The 16,279-nt window shown below is 40.0% G+C and overlaps 2 protein-coding genes across 2 annotated transcripts in view; both read right to left on the reverse strand.

The window, feature by feature from the left end:
• Nucleotides 1-16,279, reverse strand: part of LOC118012337 (cytochrome b reductase 1) — a 33,898-nt gene that overhangs the window by 8,574 nt on the left and 9,045 nt on the right. The window contains exon 2 of the mRNA XM_035007786.1: nucleotides 7,823-8,031. Within this exon, the coding sequence (XP_034863677.1) occupies nucleotides 7,823-8,031 (209 nt within the window). The remainder of the gene's footprint in view (nucleotides 1-7,822; nucleotides 8,032-16,279) is intronic.
• Nucleotides 10,588-12,811, reverse strand: LOC118012336 (nucleophosmin-like). The gene has a single exon (XM_035007785.1). It carries the CDS (start codon nucleotides 11,791-11,793, stop codon nucleotides 10,918-10,920), a length of 876 nt encoding a protein of 291 aa, XP_034863676.1. The 5' UTR covers nucleotides 11,794-12,811; the 3' UTR covers nucleotides 10,588-10,917.

Below are 16,279 nucleotides of genomic sequence, written 5' to 3' on the forward strand. Positions count from 1 at the left end.
AATTATAAAGAAAAACAGGGAATGACAAAAAAACTTCCAGAGAATGGTTACCACTAGGGGTTGGGGTAGGTAGAGAGATCTGGGATCCAGGTAGGAGTGGGTAGGGGTTCTATGTTTTCTAAATTAGGCTGGATGGTGGAAGCATAGCAGTTAATTTTATCATGATCTGTAACTTCTAAATACATACAATAGGGCTTTTTAAATTGAGAACCCCAAAGAGCTTTTATTTATATGGGCTACGTCTACTGATATTTACCATAGTAGAAATTAAAGCTGAAACTTCTAAAAATACTTATTCATTTAACAATGATAATAAATTCTCTACATATTTACATAAATAACATGTCTTATGGAAAAATAACTATATTATGTGAAACAAAAAAATAGTGAGTCGAGTGTCATGTTTGCAAATCATTTTAAGGTCTGATTCAATAGTGGATAATTGGATTCCTCTATTTGTCTCCACATTCGGTCTTATAGGATAGCACATATAATGCGGCCTCTGGAAAAGTCCCCTGAACACTTGTGAGGAACTGAGACAAAGACAAATACCATCTTAGTATTATGAAAAGAGCTTTGAACAGAAAGACCCCCTGAAAAATCTTGGTTACCCCCACCTGTCACACACACACACACACACCCCGCCACCCCGTTCAGGGCTCCCTGGCCCAGACTTTGAAAACTACTCTAAGAGGATGCCTTGGAAGCAGAGAGAAGGAACACCTCAGAGAGATGAAAAGAAAGAATACGAAAATATATGTCAGCAAAATTTGGGAGGAGAGGGTCATAAAGAAAGTTCAGCTTAATTTCCTCTTCAAAAGGGTAAATAAAGGATCTCTGCTTTGCAGAGGAATCATTCCTGTGATCCTGTTTTCCGGGCTGTGGAATTGGGCAGGGGCAGGCAGCAGATCAGATGATCCGGCCTGGTCCAACCCCCAGTCCGAGTGCCTCAGTCAAGAGGGCACTTAAGATACAAGCAGACCCAGGGTGCCTGGGTGGCTCAGATGGTTAAGCGTCTGCCTTCGGTTCAGGTCATGATCCCGGAGTGCTGGGATCGAGTCCCGCATCGGGCTCTCTGCTCCTTGGGAGCCTGCTTCTCCCTCTGCCTCTCTCACTCTGTCTCTCATGAATAAATAAATACAATCTTAAAAAAAAAAAAAGATACAAGCAGACCCAAACACAGTTTAATCTATGGACTCAGGAAAGGTGGGCCCTCTTTTTTGGGGGGGGGGGTAGGCTCAAGGATCTCAGGAGCCACCTAGCTGAGGGAAGGATAGGTGATATGCAGAGAACACGGCCCAGTGAGAGTTCACTTTGGACCTCTGATAGTTCGTTATTGTTTAAAAATGCCTCAGAGGCTAGATGTCACAAGTCGGAAAGTATTCTACACTTGAAATGCTTTACGATCCATCGGTAAACATGAGGAAGGAGGAAGACCTTTCAGCCTTTCCTGGCTGCAGCCTTTGTTGCTCGCCTCGCTCTTTACTTACTGAAATCACCTGGACACTGGCTTCACTTGGCAGAAAAAATGCTGACACGGAAGCTCCGCTAACCCCCAACAGCGCCAAGGGAAGAGGATCCGAACTTGACGGTCTCTCCCGCGCTCTTCATACTCGGTGGCAGGATTGCTTCTTGAAGGGTTCCCGGGGGGCGGGGCGTGCAAACCAGCCTCACAGTCTCGGCGAACGGCCCGCCCGCGGGTAGGCTCGGGGACCCAAGGGCGGGCAGCCGGGGCCATGGAAGCCGGCACAAAGACAGCAGCTACTGCTGCTCCCGGAAAGTGGGGCTTCGTGTTCTCGGCCAGCAAGTGGCAGCTCCAGGAACCTCCACCGAGAACTCTTCTGGAGTCAGAGAAACTGCTTCCTTCCCCTTTGCACTTTTGACTTAAGAAATCTGACAGAAGCATGTCTCCGTCGAAGCAGATTTTTGTGGCTCATGAATTTTTACAACTAAGAATATGGAGGCAGGGGGCGCCTGGGTGGCTCAGTTGGTTGCGCGACTGCCTTCGGCTCAGGTCATGATCCTGGAGTCCCGGGATCGAGTCCCGCATCGGGCTCCCTGCTCGGCGGGGAGTCTGCTTCTCCCTCTGACCCTCCCCCCTCTCATGTGCTTGCTCTCTCTCATTCTCTCTCTCAAATAAATAAATAAAATCTTTAAAAAAAAAAAAAGAATATGGAGGCAGGACTCTTTGTAAATCATAAGGAGGAAGCGTAGCGCCTATCAAAAGCGAAGAAAGCAAGCTTGGAATTGGTTTCTTTCCTCTGGGAAAGAAAATGTTCTTTTGTGTCGTTACTTCCTGAGCACACCTGGGTGATCTGTTCCGTCACTTCTAGGGAGAAGCAATGCAAATAGCTTGACAACAGCCGTTATGCAAAGAAGGAATAAAGCTGGAATGTAGTCCTCTTGCCCGGACAGGACACCGTTCACCTGGTTCCTGAACAACCGCGGGCACCAAGCACGATGTGTGTACTCCCAGCTGCGGTGAGGGGACGCCCAGTTGCTTGTTTAGTTTTAGGAAACTATGTAGGGGCGCCTGGGTGGCGCAGTCGGTTGAGCGTCTGCCTCCGGCTCAAGTCATGATCCCAGGGTCGTGGGATCGAGCCCCGCATCGGGCTCCCTGCTCCGCGGGGAGCCTGCTTCTCCCTCTCCCTCTGCCCCACCCCTAACTTGTGCTTTCTTCCTCTCTCTCAAATAAAGAAATAAAATCTTTAAAAAAACTATATGATTTTATGTAACATATGATTTACTTATATTTAAAACAAAAGAGCTCCATGTTTAAGCAAGTCAAACAAGATACATTTAAAAATAACCCCCCAACGAATCCTACCCACTCCCACAATAGTAGTAGTTTGGTATATTCTCTCACACCTTTCTTTACACATCAACACATATATGCTTTTTTTCTTTCTCTCTTTCCTTTTTTTAAAATGACATTTTACTATACCTATTACTCTTCAGTGTTTTTTATACTGAAGAGCATATCATGATTTCACTCTTGGTCAGTAGACAGAGCTACTTGTAATACCTTTATAATATCCACCATCGATTTACCACATTTAACCATTCCCTATTGATGGGCATTTAGATTGCTTCCCGTTTCCTGCCTGCACAAACAGTGCCACACTAAAAAATCCTTTTTAGAGTTCCTTATGTTACAGTATTTTACTTCCGCTCTCTACGAATGTGGGATTGCTAGGTTAAGGGTAGCCATATTTTTAAAAAATTTTTAGTAGATAGTAACAAATTACTTCCCTAAAATTTGTTAACAATGCATTTTCCTACCAGCAATGGAAAAGCAGAAGTGGAAAGCACCCTTTACCTCACACCCTTGGCAGCAAGGAACATCACCACTGTTGTTGTGATAGTCTTGTGGGGGAAAATGACATTTTATTGTTGTCCTCACATTTTCCTAACTTCTTAGTGAGGTTGGACATTTTATCATATGCTTATTGGTGATTTAAGTTTTTCTTCTTTGACATGCCTATTCAAATTTTCTGTTTATTTTTCTATGAGGTTGCCTTTTTATCACTAATTTTTAGGGGTTGTTTTATAAATTAGGGACACCTGGGTGGCTCAGTCGATTGAGTCTTCGGCTCAGGTCATGATCCCAGTCCTGGGATCGAGTCCCACATCGGGCTCCTTGCTCAGCGGGGAGTCTGCTTCTCCCTCCGCCTGCCACTCCCCCTGCTTGTGCTCTCCCTCTCTCTCTCTGACAAATAAATAAAATCTTTAAAAAAAAAAAAAAGGAGTTGTTTTATATATTAAATGCATTAACCCTTAACACATGACATGATTATTCCCCATATCCCCTTGGTGCAGTTTCTGTTGACTTTGGTATATTTGCCCCATATAATTTTTTTAAAAAATTTATGTAATCAAATATGTCTTTCTTTTCCTTTATGACTTGTGATTTCTTGTCAACTCTATGGACTCCCCAACCTCAGATTATACAGATTATACGCTTCTTAGTTTTCTTTTTCTCTTTTCATTGGCTTTGTTTTTTTAATATTTAAAACGTTAATCTATCTGGAATCTTTTTTCTTTTGTGTTATATACAGAGTCCTTTTGCTTATTTATTTGGTTTCTTCCAAATGGATAACCAATTATGATGGTAGCATTTTTTAATAAGCAAAATTCTTTCTCCACTAAATTGAAATACCATAGTGTCATAGAAAAAGTTCTCATACATACTTGGACTGTTTCTGTCCTCTCTGTTCTTTCCATGACTATAATTTGTTTACTTTTGTTTTAATAACTTGTTTTGAATAAGGCAGGTCTCCCTTTGCTTCTTTTTCAAAATTTTTTTGATTATCCTTGGGTATTTGCTCTGCAAGTTTAAGACTCCCATCGGGCTTAAAATTAGAATTATATTAAAAATAAATATGGTTGAAGAGGGAAAGATATTTCTATATTAATTTTCCTCTTTTAGTAACATGGTATCTCTCTATACCACGTTTTCTCAATAAGATTTTATAGTATTTTACATGTTCTTTTTTTTTCTTTTTTAAGATTTTATTTATTCATTTGAGAGAGAGACAGAGAGAGCACAAGCAAGGGGGAGGGGCAGAGAGAGAGGGAGAAGCAGACTCCCTGCTGAGCAGTGAGCCTGATGCAGGACTCGATCCCAGGACCCCAAAGGCAGACACTTAACCATCTGAGGCACCCAGGCGCCCCCGTATCTTACATATTCTACATATAGGTTTTACACCCTCATTGTTCAATTTATTCCTAGGTATTTTATAATTTTATATCCATATTATAAATGAATTCTACTTCTTATTCTAAGTGGTTATTTCCAGTTTAGGCAAAAGTTATTGAATTATGAATGGCTATCTTATATCCAGCCACCTTTCCAAATGCTCTTATTACTCTAGCCATCTCGTGGGTTACTAGACATACATTACATGATCTGCAAACCAAAAAAAAGTCACAAATTCTCTATTATTTATACGGATTTTTTTCATTATCTTGTAGCTAAAACCTCTAAAATAAAGTTGAATGACAAAGGAAGCAAGCACCAATGTCTTATTAATTTAATAGAAATGTCTTCAATATTTCACAGTTTAAGTTGGTGTTTGCTGTTGGATGTTAGTAAAGGTGTTTGTTATCCAAGCCGCCATCTTAGGTGTGGGAGTATGTGATGCACAACGGGGCCACATCTAAGAAGAGTTTGTTTTCTCTCAGTGTACTGGAATAGTTGAAAGTACCTGTTCCTAGGGGCGCCTGGGTGGCTCAGTCGGTTAGGCGACTGCCTTCGGCTCAGGTCATGATCCTGGAGTCCTGGGATCGAGCCCCGCATCAGGCTCCCTGCTCGGCGGGAAGCCTGCCTCTCCGTCTCCCTCTGCCTGCCTCTCTGCCTACCTGTTCTCTCTCTATCTCTCTGTCAAATAAATAAATAAAATCTTAAAAAAAAAAAAAGAAAGTACCTGTTCCTAGACGGTCAAAGGTATAAAACAGTAAGGACCCAATGCTTTTTTTAGTGATAGATTTCAAACAACCTTACCAATTTCGTCTAATATTATTGGCCAGTTTAGGTTTTCTAATTCCTCTTGGATCAAATCTGGTAGTTTACATTTAGCAAGAAAATAGTCCTTTTTTCTTTCTTTAAGATTTTTAAGCATATTACTGTACATTAAAATTTAATAATCTGTCCTAATTTCAAAATATTATTTGTATCTATGATTATATTTCTTTCTTATTCTGAAGGTTGTATATTTTGTTTTTTCTCAATCAGGTTTGCAATGGTTTATCTATTTTATTTTTTTTTAAAGAACCAGATTTTCATTTCACTTACAATTTCTTCTATTTTTTATTCATAGTTGTGGGAGGCTGAATCATGCTGCCCCCTATACCTGCAAAGATATTTATACCCTAATCCCTGAAAGCTATGAATATGTTATGTTACATGGCAAAAGACATTTTGTAAATGTAATTAGTTTATGGATCTTATGATTGGGAGATAATCTTGGATTATCTGGACAGCTCTATATAATCACATGACTCAGTAACGGTATTTTATCTAGTTCGTTTTAATTACTGCACTCAGAACCACAGAACCCTCTCACAGGCAAGCTACATAACTTTTGGGTGGTTTCCATTCTGTTCCTCAGAGATACACCCTCCAGCTGAGGATCCTCAAAGGCTAGCTGAGTGATCATGGGGACATCATGGGAACAGCAGAACTAAGTGCTTGTGGGGAGGGCCCCGGACTTGGGCCTGAGTCCCAGCTCTGCCTCTGGCTGTGTAACTTGCACATCCTCAGCACCGGCAAAGGCCATCTCCCATGAAGGACTAGGGGAGATAGGCAGAATGCTTCACACAGCGCTCCCTCTCCTGTGTTCCGCATCCTGAAGTGGTGCAGAGGAAGTGAGACAAAGTGAGGGGAACGGACGGCTGAAAGCAGAACACGGAGTGGAGAAAAGTTCTGAAGAGACGCCAGGAAGCCAAGGGGGTCCCCAAAGCAACAGGCAGCATCTCAGTGGCCTCTGCTCTTGCCATCCTACTCTCTGGGAGGACCCACTAGCTGCTGGGGGAGAAAAAAGCTGCCTCCCGAAGAGAACACTGAGGGAAAATCAGCCTTGAGGACAGGAGGTCTGAGCTAGGCTCAGCTATCCAATTTGAGGTATTTTTCTTGTTCCTTCTTATCAGTAAGATCATGTTTGATCCAGGGTTTTCTCTGTGCTCCCATCCTGTCTGGCCCCTTTCCATTCTCTAATCCCTACCTCCAGTCATGGTAATGCAAACTTAAATAATCAATAGTGTCCATACATAAATTAACTTTTATTTAATTAAAATCCAAGAAGCCTTAAGGCTTTAAAAGCCTTTCTTTAAAAAGAGAAATGACAGATACCTGGTAAGAGGTCTTTTTCTAAGAGGTCATACATTCATATATTTTAAGATATGCCTTGTTGGGGGTGGTGCCTGGGTGGCGCAGTCAGCTGAGAGTCAGACTCTTGGTTTCGACTCAGGTTATGATCTCAGGGTCGTGAGATCGAGCCCCATGTTGAGCTCTGTGCTCAACATGGAGTCTGCTTGAGAATCTCTCTCCCTTTTCTTCTGCCCTCCCCCCCATGCTCGCATGCTCTCTCTCTCTCAAATAAATACATAAATCTTAAAAAAAAAAAAAAAAGATGCGCCTTGGGGTTTTATGGATTCACTCCAGTTTCTTCTCCTATGTTCACAGAAAACTAAAGTTTACATTGATATCCCAATCAGGTAGCTGGATATATACTGTACTAAGCAAGGGAAAGGAATTGACATAGTTGACAAAGATTTTTCAACAAAGTGGTTAACACCAAAAAGACTTTTAAAATTAACCTTTTACTTCAGTGACCTAGAACAGCCAAATCCCTATCACACTCCATTAGCTTATGTTTAAATACAGTGCTCCCAAAAGTATGTGTTTTTACTAAATGAGGGAAGGGGAAAACTAAATTAACCACTGAGCCTTCAAAATCTAACAAAGAAGTAAAATTCATGTTTTCATTCATAAAGTTAGAAAATAGAAGTGATAGAGAATATGGGGAAAAAATCTGTAGCTCTTGCCTATGCTTATTTATTTAGCACATGGAACTGCACATGGCAGTTTCCCTACACAGATCTGTCCATATCTAAAATCTCACACTCAAGCTTAAAGACTGTGAATTCTGCAGTTCTGGTGGTCCCTCAGGGGGGCATACCTACAATGGAAACAAAATGGAGCAGAGCCAAGTGGGGGAATGAGAAGACGGTTTCCAAGAAATATGAATGTATAGAAAACATCTACGGTATCTGAACTGTTGTACTTTTTATAATGTGTTTATAAATACACCGAGACACTGACCTGTAAGATGTAGAGTATGACAACCGTCAGCCCGACCCAGCTGTGTAGACTGTACATGTTGGGGATACTCAAGGCATTGTGGAAATCAAAAACGGACACCAGAGCGATAATTACGAGAATGGCAGCAACGGTGTGTAACCCTGCATGGATGGACTTCATCAGGAGCTTGCTGCATTTCCAGGTCCATGGCAGTCTGTATACGATGATGGCTAGAAAGAGACGAAAGGGGACAGAATGTGGTGTTATTTTTAATCAAAACAAGTTGAACACTTTGACACACCGAACACTCCCTTCCATGAAACCCTTTTCACTTGGCTTCTGGTTCTCCCCTCTTCCCTGGCTCTCACGAGTTCATTCTTGGGCTCCTTTGCCAGCATCTTCATTACTTCCAACTTATGAACAAACCCTGGTAGCTCTCAGGCTCAGTTCTAAGACTTTTTCTCTGTGGGTGACCTCATTCACTCTTTCACTGAGATGCCACCCACATGGCAGGGACTCCAAAATTCATATCTCCAGCCCAGAACTTTCTTCTGAACTCCAGACCCATATAATTCAACAACTTCTTGACATCGCTATATAGATGCCTCCGTATATCTCAAGCTCAGCAAATCCAAAACTAAATTATTAATCTTATGACCTGTTTTTTGTGTGTGTCTTAGTTTGATAAGAAAAGACAGATTAAGGAATAGAAAAATATGCACCAAGTTTTAAATAGACAAAAGAATATATCCCAGTATTTTACCAAAAAGTATATCCAAAAATAGAGAGAGAAACATAAGCAAAATATCAACTTCATTAGTCAACAGAGAAATGCAAATTAAAATCAAATGAGAATATGTCTACCATATATCTGAATGGCTAAACATGAAAAATGCCAAGTATTGGAGAGGATGTAAAGCAATCAGAGCTCTCATGTTCTACAATAGGAGATTAAATGAGAACAAACACTCTGGAAAACCAGCAGCATTTATTCAAGCTAAACTTACGTGTAACTTATGATCCAACAATTCTACTCCTGGGTATATGCTCCAAAGGAATATGTACATATGTTCACCAAAAGACATGCACTACAATATTATTAGCAGCACCATTTGTAGTGGCCAAAAACTAGAAACTCCCCAAATGCCCATCATTAATAGAATGAATAAATAAATTGTGATATATTCACACCATGGAATACTATACAACAAAGAGAATGAATAATCTATAACTAGAACTTCACCCAACGATATGGATCAACCTATAATGTCAATGCCAAGAAATGAGATATAAACAAGTATATGCTGTATGGATTCAATTTATATGAAGTATAAAAGCAAGCAAAACTCATCTCTGCAATAAGAAAAGTCAGGATAGTTGTTACCCTTGTGAGGAAAGAGTATAGTAACTGGAAAGGAACATAAAGGGATTTCTAGCTTCCTGCTAATATTCTGTTTCTCAGTCTGGGTGCTGGTTACATAAATATCCACTGAGGAAAGATTCATCAAGCTATACATTATATGTACACTTTTTTGCATGTAGATTAAACTTCAACAAAAACATTTTTGAAAGCATTTTTTTTTTAAATTGTCCTGGTTTAAGCAACAGATTATATGGTCACCTTAACCAGCATGCAATTAATTTTTGTTCTGAAGACAATATCCTGCCGCTACCCACCCTCATTCCCACCCCTCTGGTCCATGTCAGGGAAAATTTAGAGATCTGAAAATGTATGGCAGGTTGAAAAAGTTTGAAGAATATTTCCTTGGAAGATGGATTCCATTATACCAGCAGTGTATCCTGTATATTGCTTAGTTCCAGTAAGAAAAAAAAGAGCACATTCCCACTAAAGACATTTACAATTTAAAAATATAGAACTTCATAGGATCACAAAAATGTATGAGATTATCTAATCTAGTCTCAGAAACACATATAAACCTACAAAGACAGATGTGAATTCAGCCTTTTTAAAGCTTTCAGCACAAGATGCCAATTTTCCTGTCCTTTGGCTCCATTTCACAACACCTGACAGCCCTCACCATTAAGACACATTCTTTTCATCTAATCCAAAGTCTGAAGGATTGCTACTTACTAATTTTAGTGCATATATGGATATCTTATAAATGTTGACTGGTTATATTTCCTTGAGGACACAGAGAGTTTTTGGATAATCATTTCTATATTCAGTGAATCTTTTCAAGCCACTTAGTGCAACCAGGTAGACCAGTTGATCCTTAAACAAGGTTATACCACTTGACCATTGAGCAAAGTTAGGGGTAATGACCTACACACAGTTGAAAATCTGCATATAACTTTTGACTCCTCCAAAATTTAATTACTAATAGCCTACTGTTGACTGGAAACCTTACCCATAACATAAACAGTTGATTAACACATATTTTGTATGTTATATGTATAATATACTGTATTCTTAGAATGAAATAAGCTAGAGAAAAGAAAATGTTGAGAAAATCATAAGGAAAAACATTTAAAGTAGAGTGTGTTTATCAAAAAAAAATCCACCTGTATGTGGACCTGTACTATGGTTCAAACCCATGCTGTTCCAGAGTCAACTGGAACTTTTTTTTAAGACTGTATTTATTTATTTGAGAGAGAGAGAGAGAGAGAGCATGAGTGGGGGGAGGGGTGGAGGGAGAGGGAGAAGCAGACTCCCCATTGAGCAGGGAGCCCAAAACTTGGTACTCGATCCCAGGACTCTGAGATCATGCCCTGAGCCGAAGGCAGATGCTTAACCGACTGAGCCACCCAGGTAGGTGCCCCTGTACTTTTTTTTTTTTTTACTTTATTAAAATACTGAGTTTATTTCACATGTATATTTTTGTCTCCCCACCATTTCCATTTGTCTGACCACCACTACTACTATGTCCTATCATAACATTCCATACATACTTAAAACCAAGCAAAGGGTGGAGTTCCATCTTTAAAAACTAAACAGGCATTTTGACAACACATTCTTGGCAATGGAACCTGGACAACATTTATCAGACACGGTAGGGAAAGTTCTCAGTCTGCATTATAAAAAGGACAGCCAGATATCAACTGTTACAGAAATGAAATAAGACAGAAAATTTTAACAAACTGTTTAAACTATTTTCTTAAAGAGACTTCCTCCACTGCCAGAGATCTTGAATAGCCTCTTGGTCAGTCACCCGGAAGCAATTCTTCACATAATTAATGAACTTGGCTTCCACTTTGGGAAGAGAACCACCTTTTTCTATACTTGCTTGCATTTTTGCTTTAATGTCTTCTACAGAACTAGGTCCTTTCAGTGTTTTGGGCGTCTTTTCCTGTTTTTTGAAAGATTCTTGACCCTTTGTTCTTGGTATTGATGGTTTTGAGTCTTTTCCATTCTGGTTTGATTTTTGTGCATTTTTGGCTGGAGTATCTCGTATAGATTTCTTTACTGGAGCCTTTTCTTCAGCTTCCTCATCATCAAAATCATCATCATCATCATCTTCGTCATCATCGTCATCTTCATCATCATCTTCATCAGCAGCAAGTTTTACTTTTTTCTGTGGAAACTTGTTACCACTTCCAGGGGCAGAACGCTTTCCAGATGTACTAAGGAGTTTCACGTCCTCTTCCTCTTCATCTTCTGACTCTGCATCTTCCTCCACAGCTACTAAGTGCTGTCCACTAATATGCACAGGCCCTGAACCACATTTCAACCGTAAGACCACAGGTGGTGTTATTTCAAAGCCCCCAAGAGAAACCGTTGGCTGTACAGACATTTTCAAAGTTGCCAGTGTGACTTTAATTGGACTGCCTTCATAATTCATTGCCTCTGCTTCAACAATGTGCAATTCATCCTTTGCATCAGCTCCTAAACTGACCGTTCTTAAAGATAACTGGTGCTCATTTTCATCATTATCCACCTTAAAGTGATAATCCTTGTCAGCCTTTAGTTCACAACCGAAAAGATAGTTCTGGGGCCTCAGAAGGCTCATGTCCATGTCCATCGAATCTTCCATGGGGTGCTGGCACGCACTTAGGTGGAAGAGAAGGCGGACGGAGATAAACAACTACTGTTCCACACAACAGTCGCGCAGGACGGAATCACACCAGAGCACCCCTGTACTTTTAAAAGCTAGTTCAAAGTCCGTTCTCATCCCTACTTTATCCTCTCTGAGGGCAGGAATGTGTTTTTCTGTTTTTCCTTGTACCTGAGCCTAGGACAGCCCTGGGCTCAAAGTATGTAGATCCATAAGCATGTTTTTTTTTTTAACTCTTATTTTGAGATAATTGTACATTTACATGCAATTCTAAGAAATAATACAGAGAGCCCATATACTCTTCACATAGCTGGTAATATTTGGTGTTACCAATGGTAACATCTTACATATAACCATAGTACAATATCACAACCACGAAATTGACTTCAATATAATCCACTGACCTAAATCAGATTTCATTAGTTTTATTTGTGTATGTGACCCATAAGTATTTTTAAGATGAATATAAAACACTTTCTGCACGCTGATCAAAGTCTAGGGAAAAAAATGAAGTCAACTCAAACACATGGTTTCCCCTCCTTATGCTTTTTCTCCTCTGATTCAGTGGCACACCATATATGATTTCCAGTTATCAAGAAAAGCAAATGCCTCTTTATCCAATGACTTTGTGACCTTTCATCCACACAGTAGAGCCTTTTGCAATCTGTGTGATCAGGCAGTAGTAAAATAAAAATGTGGAAAATGTGAAAATCTAATAATACATCTCACCATCTTCTGGGTTAACCTCATTTATTACACACACACACACACACACACACAGCTGAGCCCTTGCTAGATAGGAGGCATCCTGCTAAGTGCTCCACATGTTTACATTTACATTATAACTCTTAACCTCAACTCTGTGAGGAAGGTACAGTTACTATTACCATGACCATTATATAGAGGAGGAAGCTAAGGAACAGAGAGGCTAAGTAGCTTGCTTAATCTTAGTGTTTTAAAATTAATATTATTGTCATCATCATCATCATCATCATCATCATCATCATCCTATCACCGAGGCACTGCCCTCATCTTAGATGAGGGAACTTGAACATCTACATATAAAAAGGGAATACTTGGAATATGTTTGCTTGAAAAGCAAATTATGAACAATAAATCACAACAGCGTTTTCTCCCCAATCTGGATCCTGTTATATTAAATTTTTCCAAAGTCAAAACTAACCTCTGATATTAGAAGTCAGGAGTAATTGTCATGACTGAGAGAAGTTACAATGGTTACCAGGAAAATCCTCGGATGCCTGGGATGTTGTTTCATGATCGGGTACGTGAGTGTGTTCATGTTATGAAAACACGTAACTTATGATTTAGGTATTTTTCTGCATGTATGTGGTTCTTCAATAAAATATTTACCTAAAAAAATGTTCAGCGAAGAATTTTTACTCTTCTAAATAATACAGGCATCACAGAGGAACATGATAAAACTAAAATCTTTCCCCTTTAAGTGTTAAAACTGGATTTTTAAATCTTTCACATTTACTCAAATGATTTTAGATTGGTTGCACACTAGCTTTCCTTCTCCAGCAGGAGTAGCATGAATGGAACACAAGTCAATCTTTTACTGTGGATTTGGGATTACCAATAAAACATATTGTCCTATTACCAGAGGAGAAAGCCCTTAGGGGCCTCAGGCAGGAGAGGGGCTTGCTTCTGATTCACATGAGCCCAGGCAATTAAGGTTTTTCAGTCCCTGGGTCTAGTTTAGAGTTCTTCAATCTCCTTTTTTAGTTTCTTCCTCAGGTTAGGGTGCTTACCTTCCCTCCATCATCCTGTATTATCTTTTATTCCTACCAGATTTAAGTTCTAGTTTATAAATCTTTATGTTGGCAAAAATCGGAACATCTGTTAAATCAGGGTGATGAACACATAGGGATCTGTTATGTTACTTTCTGTATGATTGAAAGGGTTCCTAATTGTTTTAAAGTTAAACCAACATCTTTGTAAACTCAGAAACCTAATATCGAATTAATCTCTACTAAGTAGGCAGCCTGTGGAAATTGGAGAGGCTCTCATGTGAGTGAGGCCTATCCTGGCTATATAGAAGTTCTGCTACATAGTTGACTATCATCAGAATGCTCTCTGGGTAAATGAAGGATAACTGCAAAATGCTGCATTTGCATAAGGTGTTTACATGTTTTTAAAAATATATAAGTAACCAAACTATGGTGTACTTCAGGAGAAAAGGGCAATCTTAACAAATCAAACCACATTTCTTAAACAAGAAGCTACTCTCAACAGCTATAAAAACTGCCTGGAGAGCGGAATTTAAATATTTCTTGCTTCTTTGGCTTGGCATTTACCTAGACACCATTCCTGAGGTTCAGCGAGAAGGAAGAAAAAGGTCTCATGAGCCCATGAGGAGGGGAAATGGCATCAAACAGCTACTTGTAACTGAAACAAGGCTTTTCTGTTAGAGGCCCTAGTTGGCAAGACCATTTTCCCCCAGAAAATGAAGGAAAACATGAACACATATATCGAGAAATACATGTTAAATCTTTATAAAAGAAAAAATATTGGTAGTGGAATATGCTGTTGTGATAAACTTAAAAAGAAAGCAAGGAAGAAAAAATAGAAAGAAAGAAAGAAAAGAAAGAAAGAAAGAAAGAAAGAAAGAAAGAAAGAAAGAAAGAAAGAAAGAAAGAAAGAAAAAGAAAAGGAAAGGAAAAAGGAAATCAACACCTGTGTTTAATTATTTTTTGGACAAATGAAAGTGAAAATACAGTAACTTGAATTTATTTATTAGAAAATTTCTCAGCTCCCCACTGCCTAATCAATTCAGGAATATGTGAAAATATGTACTCTCTAAGATGAAATCTCTAGTTTGACACCAGCTTTCGATCCATATACCATTACAGAACTATCTATATGCAGGTTTGTCTATATGCAGGCAATGCAAATTTAGAATCTGTCAAAGGGTATGTGGAGAGAGGGGCACTTGGAAGGAGAAATGTCCCCAAACATAGAAAACAATTTGACTCTAGTCCTTCTGTGTTTAAATCTTATGACTCATGAAGGTAGGAGCATGTCTATTTTGTTCCTTGCCATATCTCAGCATTTAGCACATAGCCTGGCACACAAGAGGAACTCATTAAGTGTATGTTGAATAAATAAATTTAATAAAGTACAGTAATTTATTCAGTATTCCCCAGCAAATGAGCAGACCCCAGCAAATGAGCAGATCCTCTTTTAAAATTCACGAATCAAAAACTCAAGACGATCTGTACTGCTGATCCAAGTGTTAGCTCATGTAAGACCGAATGGTCCTTTCAAGTAAGGAACAAGGTACTCTACACTTGTGCCCACTAAACAGCTTTACATAAGCTTTAAGTGAACCCCCCAAAACAGTAAGTTATTGTTTGAAGTACACTGTAATTTTAAGACACAAATTCTACTTAAATATGGGGTACCCATTACACTTTTCTTAACTCTTTGAATAAAGTATTATTTTGACATCCTCAGTATACGTTCTGAGCAATATTATTAACTCATTTCTCCGTGCACCCAAAAATGTACCAGACTGTATCCAAAGACCTCAAGTTTATTTTTATTTTTTTTAAAGATTATTTGACAGAGAGAGAGAGCACAAGCAAGGGAAGTGGCAGAGGGAGAGGGAGAAGCAGACTCCCCGCTGAGCAGGGAGCCCGATGCGGGACTCGATCCCAAGACACTGAGATCATGACCCACGCCGAAAGCAGATGCTTAAGGACTGAGCCACCCAGGCGCCCAAAGACCTCAAGTTTAAACGTAAAAGCAGAGAACCCTTTTAAAATAATCTTGGAAAGATTCCTGCAGTGGCTCTCAAAGAGACTGAACTCTGAAGCACCGCAGCCTGAGAGTTCAGGCCGCCCGCACTGCGCTCGCGGAGCACCCGGGGCTGCATGGCCGGGGACGCCGTGAACCTGGCACGCGGAGAACCGGGCAGCAGCGACGCGGGCGGGCTTCCCCCCTGGCACCGCCCGCTGCGAGCGCCCTGAGCGCCCGCCTCCCGGTAGGCCAACAGGAAAGTCGGGCTTGGCAGCGACCAGCCAACCTGGTCCTCTGCTCCCCTTCATCCAGCACAGTCAGAATTTGTGGTTCTACCACAAGTGACCATCAGATTTGTATCTTCAATCTGACCCCCACTCTCTGCCATGGGCGAGGGTCCCCGGTGTGTCCCAGTCCAATAAAATCTACCTGCCACTGGGGAAAAAAAAAAAAAAGAAGAATCTTAAGTTTTGAAACATGCCTGTGTATTCAAACTGTCTCACCACATGAATATCATGTAACTGAAAACCTTTAGAGAATCAAAATGCAGGAAGGGATTTGGATGATTTGGAAGATTTGTTTTAGTGTCCTGGCACTTAAGCATCTCTTTGAAGTGACTGAAATTATCACAAAGGCAGCTAGATGGTACCAAATAGTGTGTGAAGAGAGAAAAATTCGATTAATTGCTAGACATGTATAAATA

Source organism: Mirounga leonina, unplaced genomic scaffold (assembly GCF_011800145.1).
Source record: "Mirounga leonina isolate KUSES-001 unplaced genomic scaffold, KU_Mleo_1.0 Mir_151, whole genome shotgun sequence".
Taxonomy (NCBI): Eukaryota; Metazoa; Chordata; class Mammalia; order Carnivora; family Phocidae; genus Mirounga; species Mirounga leonina.

Coding starts and splice junctions, on each gene's coding strand:
- LOC118012336 (XM_035007785.1), bottom strand. CDS start 11,793: ATGGAAGATTCGATGGACATGGACATGAGCCTTCTGAGGCCCCAGAAC.